This window comes from Scleropages formosus, chromosome 5 (genome assembly GCF_900964775.1).
Source record: "Scleropages formosus chromosome 5, fSclFor1.1, whole genome shotgun sequence".
Lineage (NCBI taxonomy): Eukaryota > Metazoa > Chordata > Actinopteri > Osteoglossiformes > Osteoglossidae > Scleropages > Scleropages formosus.
Window position 1 is genome coordinate 28,666,052 of NC_041810.1, and position 18,187 is coordinate 28,684,238.

The 18,187-nt window shown below is 46.6% G+C and overlaps 1 protein-coding gene across 3 annotated transcripts; it reads right to left on the reverse strand.

Annotated features, from left to right (window-relative positions):
• Positions 1 to 1,550: 1,550 nt before the first annotated feature.
• Positions 1,551 to 17,349, reverse strand: deaf1 (DEAF1 transcription factor). Of its 3 annotated transcripts, none has more exons than XM_018765275.2 (13): positions 16,351 to 17,349; positions 14,693 to 14,790; positions 14,311 to 14,440; positions 13,790 to 13,936; positions 13,439 to 13,578; positions 13,046 to 13,111; positions 11,705 to 11,749; positions 10,274 to 10,397; positions 8,027 to 8,155; positions 5,746 to 5,984; positions 5,510 to 5,581; positions 4,494 to 4,583; positions 1,551 to 2,494 (listed from the first exon to the last, which is right to left on the reverse strand). In XM_018765275.2, the coding sequence occupies exons 1-13, from the start codon at positions 16,535 to 16,537 to the stop codon at positions 2,390 to 2,392; spliced, it is 1,572 nt and encodes a 523-aa protein (XP_018620791.2). In that variant the 5' UTR covers positions 16,538 to 17,349; the 3' UTR covers positions 1,551 to 2,389. The 3 variants fall into 3 exon arrangements, with proteins under 3 accessions (XP_018620791.2, XP_018620789.2, XP_018620790.2); XM_018765273.2 differs by having other exon boundaries at positions 16,291 to 17,349; XM_018765274.2 differs by lacking the exon at positions 11,705 to 11,749 and having other exon boundaries at positions 16,291 to 17,349.
• Between the last annotated feature and the right edge of the window lie 838 nt (positions 17,350 to 18,187).

The following is an 18,187-nucleotide window of genomic DNA, read 5'->3' on the forward strand; positions in this document are numbered from 1 at the left end:
ATGACATATATTTAAAAGCTGATTCTATAAATCACCCATTCTTTGTTTTTATTTTACCCCTTTTTTCTACCGCATTACCTGTAGCCAGTCACACAGTTGAGATCGTCCCCCACAAGCCACACACACACTCAGAAGGAACACACCCATCTCAGGGGCAGAGGATAGTACAGAGTGGTTAGGGTTGTTGTCTTGTGGACAAAGGTTTGAATCCCAGCTCCTGCTGTGGTATCCTTGATCGAGGTACTCACCTTGGATTGCTCCAGTGAAGGTTACCCTTTAAAAGGGTAAATCAAAGTAAGTAGCTTACTATGTAAACTTAACATGGTAAGTCGCTTCGGAAAACGGTGTTCAGATTATTAAATAATAAATCAAAATGCTGTGAGCCTCCTGCTTCTTTTGGGCCTCTTTGCGACACATGGCTAGGAAACCCTGTTGAAGTGCACGACTGGTGGGAGGAAACGCTTGCGCTGAAAATGAAAGTTTACACTTTACAAAAATGTGCATGTCTGATCCCTCAAACAACAGTTTAAATGCATCCATTGCACAATAGAAGGATTGTCCCAAAGCTCCTGTTTTGATGCACGTGAGCAGGATCCTGTAGTGGACAACCTGGAGAGGGGAGAGTGAGAGAAAGAGAGAGACCAGGCCAAGCATCAGGGTTGGTTGGCAGGGTCGGTTGGCAGGGTCTGCAACCGCTCCGGTGAACCCAAGGGCAACAGCAGCCGTGTTAATCCTGATCCGAACAGCCCCCGCACGTCCACATGGTGGTCAACCGCTCTCCAGAGGAGCACCTGAACAAATGTCGCTAATGGGTCTTGTCAATTCAATTATAATGGTCACACTGAGTCATTCTAACTGGAAGAAGGGGAGAGGAAGCGACCTGGGAGGGGGCATCTTCTCTCACTCGCGTGATCTTGCACACACACCACTTGTTCCATCTTTGCAGGCATTTTACATTCACTGTTATGTCAATGCTGTGAATGATTCCTAAATTGCTCTTAAAGAAACTCAAAAAGATGAGAATAAAGAGTTCTTGCAGTTTTTAGAGTACCAGTTACACTTGCTGCCTTCAGATCCGAAGTTGCAGGTTCGAACGCGGCCCATTGCTGCAGCACCCTTGAGGGAGGTTATTACGCTTAATTTCTCTCGTTAAAAATTACCCAGTTGTATAAATGGGTAAATATTTCAACACTGTAAACTGTCCTCGGAGAGAAGCGTCAGCTAAATTAAAAAATGTAAATGTTTAAAGCTGGCAAAAGAATAGATTGGCGCACATCCTAACAATATCGGGTGTTTTGGGTTTACGATCCTTATGGGAACATGTTTTTTCAAATATGATCCCTTGAAGTACTGGAAACCAAACACACCAAGTTTCCAGACCTTCGCGCAAAAATCACCCAGTGGGTCCATCACAGCATACAGGGACCCTTTCATACTCATACACAGTTCCGTGTTCATGTGAACAACTTCTGCATGACTGCTCTCCCACTGCATCTCATTTATTCCTCCTCTTCAGTGAAAATAGCCCCACACAGCTTTATTTTCTTTTTTATTCCACTTTTAACATCATTTCTGGTGCTGCTGTGAGAATAAAAGGCTGATTTTCTTTGGTGGATCACCAGCTGTCAAAAGAACAGCTGGAAAGCAGAACAAACAAAGGGCAGATGGGCCTTGAAAATGTCAAAACAACAGACCAAGTTCCAAATCTGACATTAATCTACAGAATCTGTTTTTCAACTCTGTTACATATTTTGTGCATAATTAAATACATTAATAAAAAAATAAAGTCCCGAATGCAGGAAAAAGAGATATCTGGAAATATTTTGAGTAGAAAAAACAAAAAAGAGGACATGATTGCTAGTCGGTGGACCCCTGCTGTAGCTCTCAGTGCATTTCAGATGGTTCGAAAAACCAGAATTTCTCGTGTATTAACAGTGCAGCTCGAAATGTCCAACTCCTCCAGAGCCGTTGACCAAACGTGAGCAGTGCAAGAGTAAAACGCTGTAAACCGGGTAAGAATCCAAGGTGACAGCTGAGCAGATGTGAGTCCTCCTACAACTCCAAAAGCCCAGTCCAGGAGAGGAGGACGACCACCTGGCGAATGACTCGACACTTATTGGACAGGTGTGCTTCCAGACTTCTGCTTTACGCATAACATCCAACGCAATCACTCAGCTTCAAATGGCAAGATACTCACCCGACTTGCCTTAACGATAAAGACCAAACCAACGGGTGGACAATCATTTGACAAAACGTTTCCCATAGTTTCAGTCTTTCCCACCTGCAGGAAGAGCAGCTAGCAAACTCACTTAAGGGAGCCTATTCACGACAAGCCCCGAAGTCATGAATGAAGGCATCTCCACATCTGGGACAGACTGGATGAAGGCATCTAGGCCTTGACCTTCTCAATGTCCATAGTAGGCATCTGCTCCTCCTCCTGAACGGCGACAGCGGCAGCAGGCTGGCAGCAGCAGAGCTGATGGTCCTTCCAGTCCTGTGAAAGTCCACAGGTGAGGGATCAGAGATGAGGGACAGAGCAAAGCAGAATGAATCACCATTTTCATCCAACACATCAAAGGAATATAAAGCCCAAAACATGAGCTGAACACAGTATAAGACCCTTAAGAGGGAGTTTGAGGGTCTAACAGAGAGAACAAGATGGGAAACAGGGCTGAAAAGTTATGATCAATAAAAGTTTCTCCACTTCATGTGTCCATGAGTCACCACATCATGACCTGAGGTTCTTAAAGGTTCTTAAAGCCATTGGCCCTTCAACACACCAGAAGCAACACTGAACTTCATTGATCTCAGATAGATCCCTGCATCATTTCTGGGGGTACATAAGCTACAGTAGGTGTCACAGCAGTCAGAATTATCACCTGGCAACCAAAGGTCTTCGATTCAAATTCTTCCTCCTGCCATAATACCGCAGATCAAGTTATTTACCCTGAATTGATACAGGAAAAACTACCCAGCTGTATAAACTTTAAAATGCATAGTGTACAAATCTGAGTCACTCTGGAGATGCGCTGTACGTATAAATGCGATGTAAATGCGAGATAAAAAACAATAGTGTTGGCTCAAGAAAGAAAACTTTAATCTTCTCCTTAAACCGCTAATGAACATTTGCATAAACGACCGATGGGAATGAAATGAACAGACGGCATATGGCCAACTGGCCCAGTCGTCGCTGCTCGCTTTAATCAACGTGCCGTCTATCTAACAATATGGAGAGGGGGTTTAAAAAAAAATAAATAAAAAAAATCAATGGAAAGAATGTGAAGCGAAGCTCTTCCTGTAGAGACAGAACAGGCTGGATGGAAAATGAGGGGTGGAAACGATATAAAAACAACCAGTTTTGGTGAGACCAAGGATCCCTTCGGTAAAACAGATATGGTTTTGGTTCAGAAGGTTCTAAAAAGGGGGATAATCATCAAATCCATCATAATTTTCAAAAGGTGAACCTTTGTTCAAAATACCCACCTTTTGTGAAATGTCCTGTTATGTCACACCCAGCAAGGGAACACACACACACAGTCTGAAGCTGCTTGTCCCAAGTGGGGTTGCGGCAAACCGAAGCCTAACCCGGCAACACAGGGCGCAAGGCTGAAGGGGGAGGGGAACACCCAGGATGGGACACCAGTCTGTCGCAAGGCACCCCAAGCAGGATTTGAACCCCAAACCCACCAGAGAGCGAGCACAGGCCAAACCTGCTGCGCCACCACGCCCGCCGCAAGGGAACACAGAGATGACTTCAAGCATCATCGCATTGAAAACCTCCGCATATGAGGTTTTCAAACACTTAGGCAGCCTTGGTTAAACCAGGGTTCGAGAGGAAAGAGACTGAATCCAACTCACTATCCAGAGAACAAGCAGACTCTCACACACACACACACACACACACACACACACACACACACATTTTCAGAACCGCTTGTCCCGTACGGGGTCACGGGAACCGGAGCCTACCCGGCAACACAGGGCGTAAGGCCAGAGGGGGAAGGGGACACACCCAGGATGGGACGCCAGTCCGCCGCAAGGCACCCCAAGCGGGACTTGAACCCCAGACCCACCGGAGAGCAGGACTGCGGTCCAACCCACTGCGCCACCGCACCCCTCTCACAAGCAGACTCAATTACAGGGTTTTTGGATCAATACAATGACAACACATGGATAAGAGCAGTGATGGGTGAGGCAGAAGCTTGGCTCCATCCGGTTGGAGCTGATGAACGATGAGGGAACATGTTTCATCAGAATACTGACCTTTCACACTGAACAGGACCCAAAGTGCTTGGAGCAACAGTTAAGCGTTTATTAAGGGCCCTTGACTGAGTTTAATACACGTGACCAATCTAGAGTCTACAGCCAAGTGTGGGAAAGACCAAGATCAGCATGAAAACAGCATGAAGTCAACACTGTTGTGGTCTATTCCCGTTCCCAGCCATGGCGGTCAGATCCTGATCTTTCCGGGAAAGCCAGGCACCCGCACTTACCTTTCTCTGGCAGAAGGTGGAGCAGTAGTTGACCTTGTGGCAACCTGTGCACTCGCTTATCGCCTCGCGCCCGCAGTTGACGCACATTTGCTGCGGTGAAGAGGGAGAGAAGGCGGAAGAAGAACCAGTGAGTCGATGTGAGTTTTAGACCCTCCCTAGAGTCCAGGTGGAGCAGGTGGTGTCCTGAGAGACACACCACTTCCTCCATCACGCGTCTCTCTGTCTCCGAGGAGGACCGAACCACATTGTTCCCCGCCATCTGACCCATCACACAACATGTAACAGGGCTGCTGTCGCGCAGATGGAGCGATTGTATCGGAGGAGGTCAGAGGTCAGGACCACCCCTGCTCTCGGCAGCGGAAATCCAGGCAGATTCTATCGTGAGTCCTCCAGCGAAGAGCGGGAGAAAGTTTCTAGTCCCAGAGCGGGATGACAAATCTGCTTTCCGGAAACAGGTCCGAGATTAGGTTAAAAACCGGCTTATCGGGAAGCACAAGGAGGCCGAATTGAGCTCAATTGCCAGCGACGCCGACCTAGCGAGTGACCCAGGCCCGGCGGTATATACGGGCACCCTCCGCACGGACCATGAAACACAATTACCCCAGTCAACCATCTGCCCGGTGAAGCTCGCGCAAGCGTCACACACACGCAGCTAGAGGCAAACCCTCGCCAGACATCCCCACTTAGGATCGACCCACAGGCCGCCTCTGCTCATAATGACTTGGGAAGGGGACACAGCTGGGACATGTCAAAACGGCGTCCCTCTAGGAAGGCATGCCGAAATATCTTTGCTGTTTTCTTGCGCGCTGCGCGACTGCTCGCTGCAGGGTCCCCAGCGGTGTGCCTTGTTGCCACGAGGGTGTCAGTCCAGGTCAGTCATTACAACGGCGGCGACGACAGGTACAGACAGTGCACAAAGACCTCCTTGGAGACGAAGGTTGAGGACGTAGGAGCGAGGTCCTGCAGGTGGGAGGGGGAGGGGGAGGGGTGACACGGACCCATCTGCAGCCCATTACCTTGATGACGATCTCGGTGGTCTTCCCCTCCGGGTCACCGGCCTGCTGGAAGGACAGCTGTCCCTGGAAGGCCTGCGGAGAGACAGCTAGCGGCGTGAGTTCACAGCAAGGCAGCGAGGGTATTACAAGGGCAACAGGGAGACTAGGGTTCGAGAGCTTGCGAAATACTCGGAGACAGGTAACACTACCGCCAGGGCAGGTACGTTAGCCTTAACAAAGGGAGCTGTCCTGCTCACCTCCCGGCGCTCGGCGAAGCCCTTCTCCTGCGCGGCGAGGGCCTCCTGGCTCGCCTGCTTGGCCTGCTCGATGAGGGCCTTGAGCTGCTGCACGGTGCTCAGCAGGGTGTTGGCCATCTCTTCCAGGTAGAGCCAGGTTCGCTGTTCACCCCCCTCCAGCCCATTGGCCAGTCCTGGAGAAGGGGCCTTGGCCTGTACCGGCTGGGGGGGCACCGCCAGGGCAGGGAGGGATGTCAGCACTGTTGGGGGAGGGACAGGAGACCAAATGTCACCACTGTACTCTGTGACTTCGTGCGGATCAGTGTGGAGATCTTCCACCAAGCGCTGTAAACTGCCCTTACCCTGTGACTACGCTGATATTTACTCATTCAGCAGGCGCTTTTCTCCATGGTTACTTACACTGATTTACTCATTGATACAGCTCGGTAGCTTTTACTGGAGCAATTTAGGGTAAGTACCATGCTTACGGGGATTACAGGAGGAGGTGGAATTTGATCCTGGATAATTCAGGTTCTTTAAGTTCTAACCACTGTACTACCTGCTGTCCCTACATTATCCGTGTGTTTGTTGTGATTGAGCCAACTGATGCCTTGGTTACCAAATCTCGGGTGGTGGATGAACTTTGTTACCGTTGACATGTGGTACAATGCTCACAATCGATCATTTTTACATCAGCCACTCAAGTAAATAGGAAGCCGACTGGACTAGCCGAACGCGTCCAACAGTGGGACAGAGTGGAAAGACCAGGCTGTCCAACAGGAGCTCTCTGCTCGGCTCGGTACAGCACGCCGCGTCCCCGACCGTAAGGGGTGACGTCCAGCGGATAGTCTCAGGTTTCCAACTATCCTTCATGTGAAGGATCGGTTGATGCTCTCAAATCCGGAAGGAGAACCTGGGTTCAAAAACTCAAACCCCCTAAAATCGGAGTCAGGAAATCACAGTAAAATGCAGAAATCAGCTGAAACGAGTAAAAAAGTTGCAGTGGACCTGCCCAAACACACACACACACACACACACACACACAGATCACAAAGCATTTGTCCTTGTGAGGAGTTTAATTGCCTAAAGATTTTCAGGTGGGTCCTGAACCAAGGAGACGGGTCCCCACGTAGCAGGAAGCGCGGGGCATGGGCTTCGCACCGCCGTCCCACATTAGTAGGTGACATCATGGAGGGGGGTCGGATCACGAGCCTCCCTTTCTCTAACCGTGTACCACCCGTCGCCCAGATCCGCTCAAAGAGAGGGCACCCGACCGAAAGTAACACCGTGATTCACCCTAAATTAATATTTCACTCTCATTTATAAAAACTCAGCACAGCATGACGCGCCGAAGCATCCGGGCTCAACGGGACCCTTTGTAGCAGAAAGCAGCCCGAGCCGGAACCTGCCGCTTTCACGCATCCGTGTAGGTAAATCTGATCCAGCTCTGTTAGATGGATGTATGTCCCTCAAAGGTAAAACAGGGGGTTCCCTGCACGGATGCGGATACGAACTCCTCGCCACCCGCCGCCCATCCATCTGCGGCTCCTGGTGGCAGATTGAAGAGATCTGTCAAAACTAATTACAGAGGCTGGCATCTACTGTGGTGCAGAAGCCATTTGCCCTCATTAACCCTTATTAGAGCAGGTAAAAATAACACAGGACACCAAAGGCTGCGCCCACCTGCGCCTCGAACCATCCATAAACGACAAAGCGTATCCTACGAGTACGTTAATTAACATCGGCTTACGCTGTATTCTTATGTATATATTTGGAAAATGTCAGTCAATATTAAAATATCATTCCAACAATTTGAACACACACACCATCATCTGAAACCGCTCGTCCCATACGGCATTGCGGGGAGCCGGAGCCTAACCTGGCAACACAGGGCGCAAGGCTGGAGGGGGAGGGGACACACCCAGGACGGGACGCCAGTCCATCGCAAGGCACCCCAAGCGGGACTCGAACCCCAGACCCACCCGAGAGCAGGACCCGGTCCAACCCACTGGGCCACTGTGCCCCCCTACCATTCAAACATCTTTCCATTAACGGTAATCACTTGTGCACCGGAGGGTCACGGTGGTCCAGTCTATCCTGGAAGCATGAGTGTAAGGTAGGGTAAAATCCTGGGCAGATTTTCAATCCATTACAGGGTAATCTGTTTCTCTCTCTCTCTCAGACACACACACATACACACACACTCGAATTAGAAGGGAAAAAGCAGCAAACTCCAGACAGGCAATGTGAGTGTCAGGAAGGAGACTAATAAAGCGAGGTTCAAATGACTTAGATGACCGACCTGCCGTGCTGGCAAAGACGTCCGCTTGCGCCGGGCTCTCGGAAATGATGGCCGTCGCGTCGCCGGCGGACGTCCTGTCGAAGGTCAGAGTGCCGGAGGTGGTAATCTGGCCTGACGGTGACACGGTGACTGCGGTACACAAACAGACAGGCCCACATATGTTCACTAGCTAACACAACACCCAAATGGCCTTATTTGGCCACAATATTATCATTACAATATGAATCACTGATATTAACAAGACTAATTATTACTGTACAGAATACATATTCGTCCATCCATCTATCATCAATAGCCCCTTGTCCAGTGCAGGGTCATGCTGGTCTGCAGCCTACCCTGCAAGGATAGTGCATGAGCCTGGGTGCACCCTCTGTGTGACGGCTATAATCATATATGATCACATATTAATTATGCATCTATAATTTAATGGTGTCCCCTCCAATTAAAGGAATGAAACGTGTGAACGCTTTTTTCTACTGCTGCCCTTTTCTGGCAACCTGTTCATTCTGTGCTCCTGCCAAATCACAAGGAGGCTGTGCACCTGTGAGGCTGTCAAGTCAAGAGGAAGTTAAGTGTGAAGACCCATAATGGGGGGAGTCTCCTGCCAGCAGGGATCGCTGGGCAGCATGGAGACGCAAATCATATTTCCTGCCACCTCGTGTTTTACGGGCTGACGTCCAGGAGCCCTTATAGAGGGACATGTGATGGCAGCATTTCTCTTCATGACAGATATCAGTTTCTATTCCAGAAAGTGGGTAGTGTAGTGGTTAGAGCTTTAAAACTAAATGACCTGGGTTTGAATTTCTGCTCCCGCTGTAGTACCCCCGAATTAACACGGTAAAAATGGCCCTGCTACATAAATGAATGAATATTGAACTTGATCGTTCCCTGCATCCCTGCAAGAATGCTTTGCTCCTCTACCTCTGGCCACCTGCTCATCCCCCTCAGAAGGGTACCATAATCTAAAGCCCTCTGGACGATCCTTTGACCCTCATGTGTTGGAATGAGCTCCCTCTGTCCCTCAGAGCTGCTGAATCCTTCCCAGCATTCAAGAAGCATCTCAAAACTCATCTGTTTTTGACCAGTAGTCCCTCCCGAGCTCCTGTAACCTTTGAAAAATAGTCCTTCACCACATGTGACTTCTGTTCACTCCATGATGTACATGGCTTTGGAGAAAATACAATATATAAACAGGTAAATGTAAATTAACTTAGTGTTCAAACCTCATGCTGTAAGATGTCTTGGAGAAAGGTGTCGGGTAAAAAAAAAAAAAAAGTTGTTAATAATGATAAATACTAATAGTTAGCATTCCATGTAAGGGTAATGTATGCCTGGGACTTGTCAGCCATCACCAAACATGGTGTTTTATCAGTTTGGCCCATGTTCTTTGCTCCTCTGAGCTCACCTATTCTGTGTATGTGGTCGAGTGTGTGTGGTCAGTGTGTGGTAGAGCCAAACTAAGGGCCCCTTTCAAACATTGCCTCTCTCTCAAATTCCACTGAGAATTTCTCTCTTCTTTCTCAGAGATGATGGGAATGTCAACTTCTGTCATTTGGAGAGAACATCTAAATTTCTTCAGCTTCAGCATCTACTGGACTTGGAGGCACCAAGAAAGGGTCTTGTGGCGATTGACCATTTTATGACGATGTTCTCCAAAGCACAACAGTTCCTCAGTGCCATGTGCCTGCTTTAACCGCCATCTCAACACCGAGAGAACCACAGTGTTACTTCCACAAGCAGCACAACTGGTGCCAGACCTCTTGGGGAAAGTGTGGCCCTGGATCTTTCCAGCCCAAAACCACAAACTAGTCTGCGCTGAAGCTGAAACGAGGAAATTCCACATTACAGAACGTTCCCGGCAGCTGAGGCCGAAACGATCCCCGTGATCCACTTGAGAGCGCAACTTGTCATGTGCTCCAGGCGTCTGGTTTCATTCAGAAAGTCTGACACCGTGTGGGATGGCGGTAAACACACGCTGCCTGGTGATGCGGCCTTGTGGCGGCAGCTGTAACCAGGGCAACAGGAACATTCACCACAAAGGTGATTGGGCAAAAAGCCTCCACCATGGTGTGTTTTTCAATGTCTTTACGTTTCTTAGCTCCACCAATGAGCCTCTTTTCGGTTAAGAGCCAACAAGACGTGGCTGTTCTGCTCAGCGAGGCCTGGATGCGTAACCGAAGTGCCCTTGAGTGAGTGCACACGTGTCCTTTTTAGACAAACGGGGACTTAGCATCCCTAAGCACTCACTGGTAGTCCCAGGTGCGAAGGTGATGTTCTTTGGTGTCTGAACGTCCTTCTTCTCAGGCGTTGCGGGACGCTCGTTGTCCTTCTTTCGTCTCTTATAAGGGACAAACAGCCTCACCGGGCCAGTCTGGAACAGAGAAGTGGGCAGAGACATGGTTTTCAGCAAAAATTGGCACCTGCTCCCAGAACCCCAGGGGAGTCTCACAAAGATAGTAAGGAAGAACAGTGACCTCCACCTCCTCCTCATCACCAACACCATCGCTCACAGCAGGCTCCCACCACCTGGACACATCCCTTACATGCAGCTTGTGTATTCAGAGGCTTGCAGGCAGAATGGGAACTCATCGCTGAGCTAACATCGCCCTGCTGACGCAACTACACTGACTCCTCGAGACGCAAACATTTTCCCAGCTTACAGCGGAACAAACGCAACCTGCATTTACACGCCCAACCGGCAGATGGCAGTAAAGAGCACTGAAATAAAACAGGAGTGTGGGAAGCCCTTGATTCAACTCACTTCCACAGTGTTTACAGCTCATGTCTGGTGTCGCTGACTGCTGGTGATCAACGACAGGGCAATGAAATCTTCGTATGCTTGCACATAAATCGATACACTGCGTGCACCGAACGGGAGCTCACGGAGAGAACTCTTTCATTTTCAGTCATTTTAAATTAGTTTTAACTTTAATGCAATGAATGTTAAAACATCTAAAAAATGTCGGCATTAATAAATGTTAAAATAAGAAGTCCAAAAGTACTTTTTATTTATTACAGCTATATTCAAGACTATTACAGAACCTAACATGGGAATAAATTGAGGGAAGTCTTTAGTGTAAAGCTTTCAATTGTGAATCAACGTTAACGTGAAATCGGAGCTGTGAACAAATCAGTTTATGGTGAGACTTCCAGTCCCAAGTATATTCATAAGATGAGGAGAGACTGTACTCTTCACTGATCTTTCACCCTCCTGATCCCATGTTCTAAAGGTACACAAATTATGGACTACAAGTGCATTTCCACACCTGAGAACAAATTCCCGCACTTCAAAATTTATGCAAAGCTTGGCATCGGGGTTAATGGCTAGCAATCATTTATCGCATTGTCCCAGCTATACGGGATGCTCCCGACGTTCTCTCAAGTCTCTCTCCTCCGAGGAACTTCTACCGGAAAAGTGCTCCCTTCCTTCCATCCTATGACCTCTAAAAGAGACCAAAACTGAGGGTGACACCAGAGGCTTCCTGTCAAAAGAGCGCGTTCAGTGGGAATGGTGCATACTCTAGGACCATAAAGGACTAACAAGAGCCGCTCATCACTGCTGATACCCCCAGGTTTGCCTGCCATGGAGGAAACATCTGCAACTTGGCAGAAACGTGTGGAGGTTAGATGTGACCTCATGATACCATTTTTAAGAAGGTAGTCACAAATTCTAATTACCATATTTATGTTCTCCCCTTTGAAAGACGACCCATCCGTGGCACACTGTAAAAAGTATTAGACAGGGAGCACAAGCGGGGAGAGAGAAGTCGACAGTTCAGTAACTTCACAAGCAGCTCTGCAGGTCTGACAATCCTTAACACTCTGCAATTCCATTTTATTTCAATCGACTGAAGAGATAATGAATGACAATTTGAGTCATGCTGTCGGTACAGAGTACAACTCGACTGGACCTGAAAGATAAACAGTCTCTCTCTCACACTACAGTAGCGTATCCTTAGCACAAAGCCGGAAAAAATAATACAGGCATCCCTCGATTTACGAAGTTAATCCATTCCTGAAAATGGCGCGGGTATAAAAATTTCGGAAAAATTCCTAAACCCCGTTTCCCACTACTTAAAATGGGGAAAATCAATAATGCGTTCCCTATCCATCTGAAAACCCCAAACCCATTTTCGGAAATATCACTAGAACACTGTAAAACACCTACATAACAATGAGTCCATGATATGAGCATAATATAAAACATTTACATTTACAGCTCTTAGGCAATTCCCACTTTTCCTTTTCAATTGATCAGTTCTCACAACATGAGCAATAGAACACATTGCATTTATAGTAAACAACTTTTCAAAACTGTCAACTGCTGCTAACATATGCATACATACCAGAAAAAGTGACCTAAACTTTACTTGCTAATTGCTCTGCTGTCTCCACAAACACACGCAACATGACCTACAGACACCCCTGGAAATTTCATACACTCCCCATAATGCCCCACTCCTTTCAGTCAACACTTTGACATTCCTGACTCACCAACAGACAGAGAGATCTGGATGCAGATGGACCAGCTACGGTACATTATTGCACCTGAGCTTCGCTTGTGCGATGCATGACTTTCATTTCTTTTTAGACCTGCTTAGATAAACTTCCTTACACAGTTTGTTTGCTCCCGAAATTTAAAATAGGATATAAAAAGTCAAAAACTGCTAGACCAAAATTTTAGATAAAGAGGGTTCATAAATCGAGGGTTGCCTGTAATGAGCTTCAGTGAAATCATTTTTATCCAGGCAGAATATCAAAGTAATTGGCGCCTCCTACTGGACCACTGATTTTATACATGGTAGAGTTACAATTCATCTACAGTACAGTAGTTTAAAGTAGGGTACTCAATTCATGAAAACATGTTGGCATGATATCTATGCTACAAAATGACAAAGGAACAGTTAGGAAAAGATATGCTGTGTGTTTTCTAAATGGCACAGAGAGAATGATTTTGGAACAACTTAACTTAGCCTCTACTAACTTTATATTTTGACGAGTGCCACGCGTAGGACTCACCAAGGAGAGATCGTCGCAGCAGGCCGCGCACGTGCAAGAGGCTGCGTGGGGGTTCAGAATGCGCTCCTGAGGACAAAACACATGTTAGACCACCTTTCTGACACCACCATACACAGCCCATTAAAGGATGGTTTTGTTACCCTTTTATTTATGATCCAGCTTTCATTATAATATTTACATTTATTCATTTAGCTGACACTTTTCTCCAAAGCAACTTACACCGTTAAGGTGACAATTATTTACCTATTTATACAGCTGGGTAACTTTACTGGAGCAATTGAGGGTAAGTACCTTGCTCAAGGGTACTACAGCCGAAGGTGAGGCTCAAACCTGCGACCTTTGGGTCCAAAGGCAGTTGTTCTAACCACTACGCTACAGCCGCTGACCTCTCACCTGTATGAGGCACTGCAGGGGACGTCCAGCATAGCGAATGCTCCTCTTCCAGTCCTTGCTGCTCGCCCTCCCCGACATGCCCTCAAACTCTGTGGGTGTGTACCAGTTGTTACCATGTTTGATGCAGCGCCCTTTCCCGCCTGCAATTTACAGAAACACAGAAAAGCCGAGGCCCATCATCCAATAGAAAGAATTAATCACATAGTGGTTAATCAAATCTTGGGAACAGTGTCAGTCTAATGAACCTTAAATAAAACAAGGGAAGCCATTATCAGAAGGACATGTGTTCTATTCCTTCTCTTTAAAACCAACATTGTTCCCCCCTCAAACCCCCCGGCGGTGGGAGGGTACCTGAGCCTAATCTGTTCTTGTACAGTATACCACTGGTATTCCGGCAGCGCACTGGCAGTTCGTTGTCATACACCGACGGGTCCCAGTTATACTTTGAACCCTCTTTCTCGTGTCCAGGGGTCATGGATGTGGTGGGTGTCTGGGGACCTGAAGAAAGCAATAGAACATTCATGAGTGCAGCTTTGAATAACATGTGACACCTGATCAATGACATCTGAAGCCAGCTCCAAAGCCAACTGAAATCACACAAACTCATTCATAATAATATTGTATTTCGAAAGAATTCCATATGCTTTTAGTGGCTGGTCACCTTGTGAGGTGCTTGATAGCACCAGATGTTTGAATGTAATTTTATATTCTCGTAAATTTGAGCTGATAGTTCATTATGCAGACTTTACAATACAAATTTTATCTTCTCCAGTTCTCGTGAAAAGAGCTTTCGGTATACGAGGAGGGCCTTTAAGTTGTGGATACATGCGCGTCTTAACCCACAACAATAACAATGACAGTAATGACGATACCTGGAGTTACGGGAGTCGTTGCCCCCTTCAGCCCTGTTGCACCCACAATACTTCCGTCAGTATGGACAACAATAAGTGTGGCTTTCTGGGTGTTGAGGCTGTCTCCAATTTGCAAGGTGGTCCGGCCGGTCTGAAACGAAAGCCCACACACGTGACAAGGAGCATCTCTCAATTCGTACCCTTTAGTCTGAAAGGCTGCATTTCGGGTGACTTGCTGTAGAACGCATTGCAAGAGCTCATCATGCAAGATCCAATGAAGGCGTAACTGTGACAAGACTCGGGGAGGGGGGTTCTATGGCTCATGCTGTATGAAATGAGTTATCATAACACTGAGCCAACGACAGGGTGAGAACCTCCGCATGAGGAAACAGTGATAACCTACAAGAACGTGCTCTGAGATGGAGGCCGCTGTGGCAACAGACGTGGTGAACACGTTGTCTCCAGATGCTTGGACATCATTCACTGTCACCGTCGTTACTTCTGCTCAGAAATAGCAGGGAAAACCTTACTGTTATCAATACATTCTAGTCACACTTACTGCATTCAACCCCACTGTCTATGCATTTAGTTATTTTTACCACATTTTTTACACGTTACATTTTTTTACTGTACGACTGCTAAACATTGAGTAGTTACATGTTAACAATTCATTATTATTATTGCTATTTCATGCTATTGTTTTCCAAACAAATCTCACTGGTGATACACAAATCAATAAACAATTTTTTTTTTTTTGTTTAAAGTTTGAGCACTGTAAATAATCTAAAACTATTAACTAATCTAGGAAAGAGCTTTTAAGGTATAAACTTTATGTTAGTACAATAACTAGAGTGTATACTCTGTATAATCAACCTCACTCCAAATACGAACTGTTATATGTTGGCTACCTGCATGAGGACATGCAGTTGGAAGCTCATAAAAAAGTAAAAGTCTTACAAAGTATGTCAATTACAGATATAGCCTACATTTTAAAAGAACCTAACCAGTAAAAAGAGTACAAAGATCAATATGTATTACTGAGCTTTTACAGTGTGGATAATAATGAAATAAAGACAATTATAGAGATAATAAATAAAGTGATTTGGAAGTTGCTGGAGGAACATTATATTCAGTGAACGGGAGGTTATGAAGAAGCTGTTTATTATTTTGAGTCACTTGAAATGTGTTTTAATTGTATTGTAGCTTTAAGGTGGTTTTTATTAATTTTTTTAAATTATACACTGCGATGTATTGGCATCCCGTCCTGCGTGGTCTCAGCCGTGCGCGTCTGTACTTTGCTGTCTGTACTGTCTGTACTGTCCTACACTTGACAACTGGTTATTGACACGTTTTTCTTTAATAATGAATAAAGTTGCGTATGTATTATTATAGCTTTTACTGCCTGGTCGTGGAAAGCGATGCTGGAGTTACGATCAGTTCTCAAGTTTTGCGAAAAATCAAACGTCCGCAGTCCAATCAGCTTCGTTATTTTAAAAGTATAACATTTGTGTTACTGCGTTAACAAGCGTGTACATTCCATACGTTTGACTCCAAATAATAATGTTGTCGTTCTTTTTTTCTGATAAATCACAGTTATTATTATTATTTTAATCGTAAACCATAATAATAAGTCGTTTAAAAAAGGAAAAATAAGAATACTCAGAAAAAATCCAAAAAAATAAAGATCATTATTATATAAAATGTATATATAGGATATTATACATACAATTAGATACATTGTATCCAAAGAGAAAGATGAGCGAAAATTGTTAACGGGAAGATTCATTCATTCATTGTATTTAAATACGGAAATATGAGCGAACCAGTGAAAGACAGAGTGTGTAAAGAAAAAAAAAATAAGTGGAAACTGAAAGATATTGTTCAAAGAAAGAGAAGCAGGATCGTAAGAGTAAAAAGGATCAGAACTAACTGAGTGCGATACATGGTTTCCTCAGTCAGTCGCCTCAACATAACCTCACTGTATCCTCACTGTATCCTCACTGTATCCGCACTGTGTCTCTCCCGCCTCCGCTCGTGCGCGATCGGCCCCTGGTAACTTTCCAGCAAACGCCGCCTCGGCCTCGTCCGGGTTCGGCAGCGACTCGGCTCCCATGTCGATGTTCTCCGGTTCTCCCATCATCGTCATCGTCGCCACTTCGGCCTCCGATTCGGTCTCCGAGTCCTGCCCTCTCCGATCGGCCGCCTCCTGCAGCCCGAGTCCCTTTGTTGCCGATTCCGACTCGTCCATTGCTTCCGGGCCCGACCGACTGCGGCCGAACGCGTCCGAGGAGCGAGCGGGGAGCGAGCGGGGAGCGACAAACACCCTCCCCGGTGGCCGAGAGCGCGGAAAGGGCCCGGGGAGAAGAAATGGCAGCGAACGAAACGAGGCAGGCGCTAGTATAGAGGCGCATGAGTTGAATAATATGAGCAATGGTGCTCGGCGATGGCCTCCTTCCCTCTCTTTTCGGGCCGACGATGAGCCCACAGGAAGGAGGCGGGACGGAGATTGTCGACAGAAGACGAAGGGAGCCGAACTCACAGCCACCCCTTGTTTTGGCTCCTCTCCACAATCGACGAGATAGTGTTTAGCGAACGGCTGCTTTTTACAGCAAAACGGCTTCTAGCTTGTCTATTTTTTTTTTTACTTCCGTAACCAATAAATGGGAAAAGTCTTCGATTTGGACCCGTCTCTGCTAATTTCGCCTTAAACTTAGTTATACTCTGGTCGATAAAAGTTATTGAAGAAAACGCCAAACGTTACGTATTCTTAACCGTTTTGACGATTTTAACAAGGAAACTACATTATTTCATTTTGACGTTTCTTATTGTTTTTAATGAATGTGATCACACCTGTTTTTGACAACTTTCCGTTCTTGGACATTTTACAGATTTAATGAGAAGGAAAAGTTTACTGTATTTTGGGTTCTTTAAGGATGTTTTACGTAGCAATAATTGTGAGAAGTTCCTTTTTCTTTATTTTATTCCAAATTAGGGGTGAACTTTCACTTTAAATGAGTCGCGCGCACTTGGGATGGGAGGTGTGTCTGATCATTTGCATATCAGTACCGAATGTAATTGAAAAATCTTCCCCAATAATACAAGATTGTCATTTAAAATAAAAACATAAAAACACACAACTTGGTTTTTGCATTTATTCAGTATAAGTTGCAATATTTTACTAAATTTATGGGGCTGTCAGCATATCTCATTTCTGGTAGATTTAGTCACAAATAGCACTATATATATCTGTGTAACTACTTAGAGAAGATCTTCACATAGTGAAGACTATCTATAATAGTGTGGAACGCAGCGCCGTGAGTTTGGATGGGGCACAGAAGGACGCGGAGGCAGCGTTCATAAGAAACGATCTATTCGAACACCCGCACGAAGGAAATGATGCACTCGGTCCGGAGGACCCCCTTTCCTACAGAATCTATAGCCAGGCTGCCTAACGCCCAAGGTTCTCCCCGAACCTAGAAACACGGTCATCCTACCATTTTCCCCTTAAGTGCCCCCAGTGGTTACACACACATTTAACATTATTTCCCATAATGCAACTATTTACATTGAATCAGTAATACGGGTCGTCACATGGCCCCCCGTCAAAAAGAAGAGCAGCGTCCCCGCCGTCCTCCATGGCGGTGCGCTCGGGGGTCGGGGCAGCCATCCTCGTCCCCTGTCCGCCCGGCCTCGGTCCCTGCACGACTCCCTCCCTCCCTCGCACGTGGCACGTCCCAAACATGGCGGCGCCCACGTGGCTTTTGCTGAGCGGCTTGCGCTCCCCGACGCTGACCGGCTTCTGTGCGGGACCTTCGCGACGGCTCCCCGCAGACGCTCCGCGTTGTCCCAGCTCCGTTCTCGGGGGCGAACATCTTTCTCGCGCCTCCCGTCGTCTCGC

Bases quoted from the DNA above. Each gene is read 5' to 3' on its own strand.
- deaf1 (XM_018765273.2), bottom strand. From the start codon at position 16,537: ATGGACGAGTCGGAATCGGCAACAAAGGGACTCGGGCTGCAGGAGGCG. The intron at 14,791-16,290 runs GTGAGGATACAG...ATTTCTGAGCAG, and splicing joins AGAGACACAGTGCGGATACA to AAGTAACGACGGTGACAGTG. The intron at 5,582-5,745 runs GTGAGCAGGACA...GTCTCTCCGCAG, and splicing joins GCTTCGCCGAGCGCCGGGAG to GCCTTCCAGGGACAGCTGTC.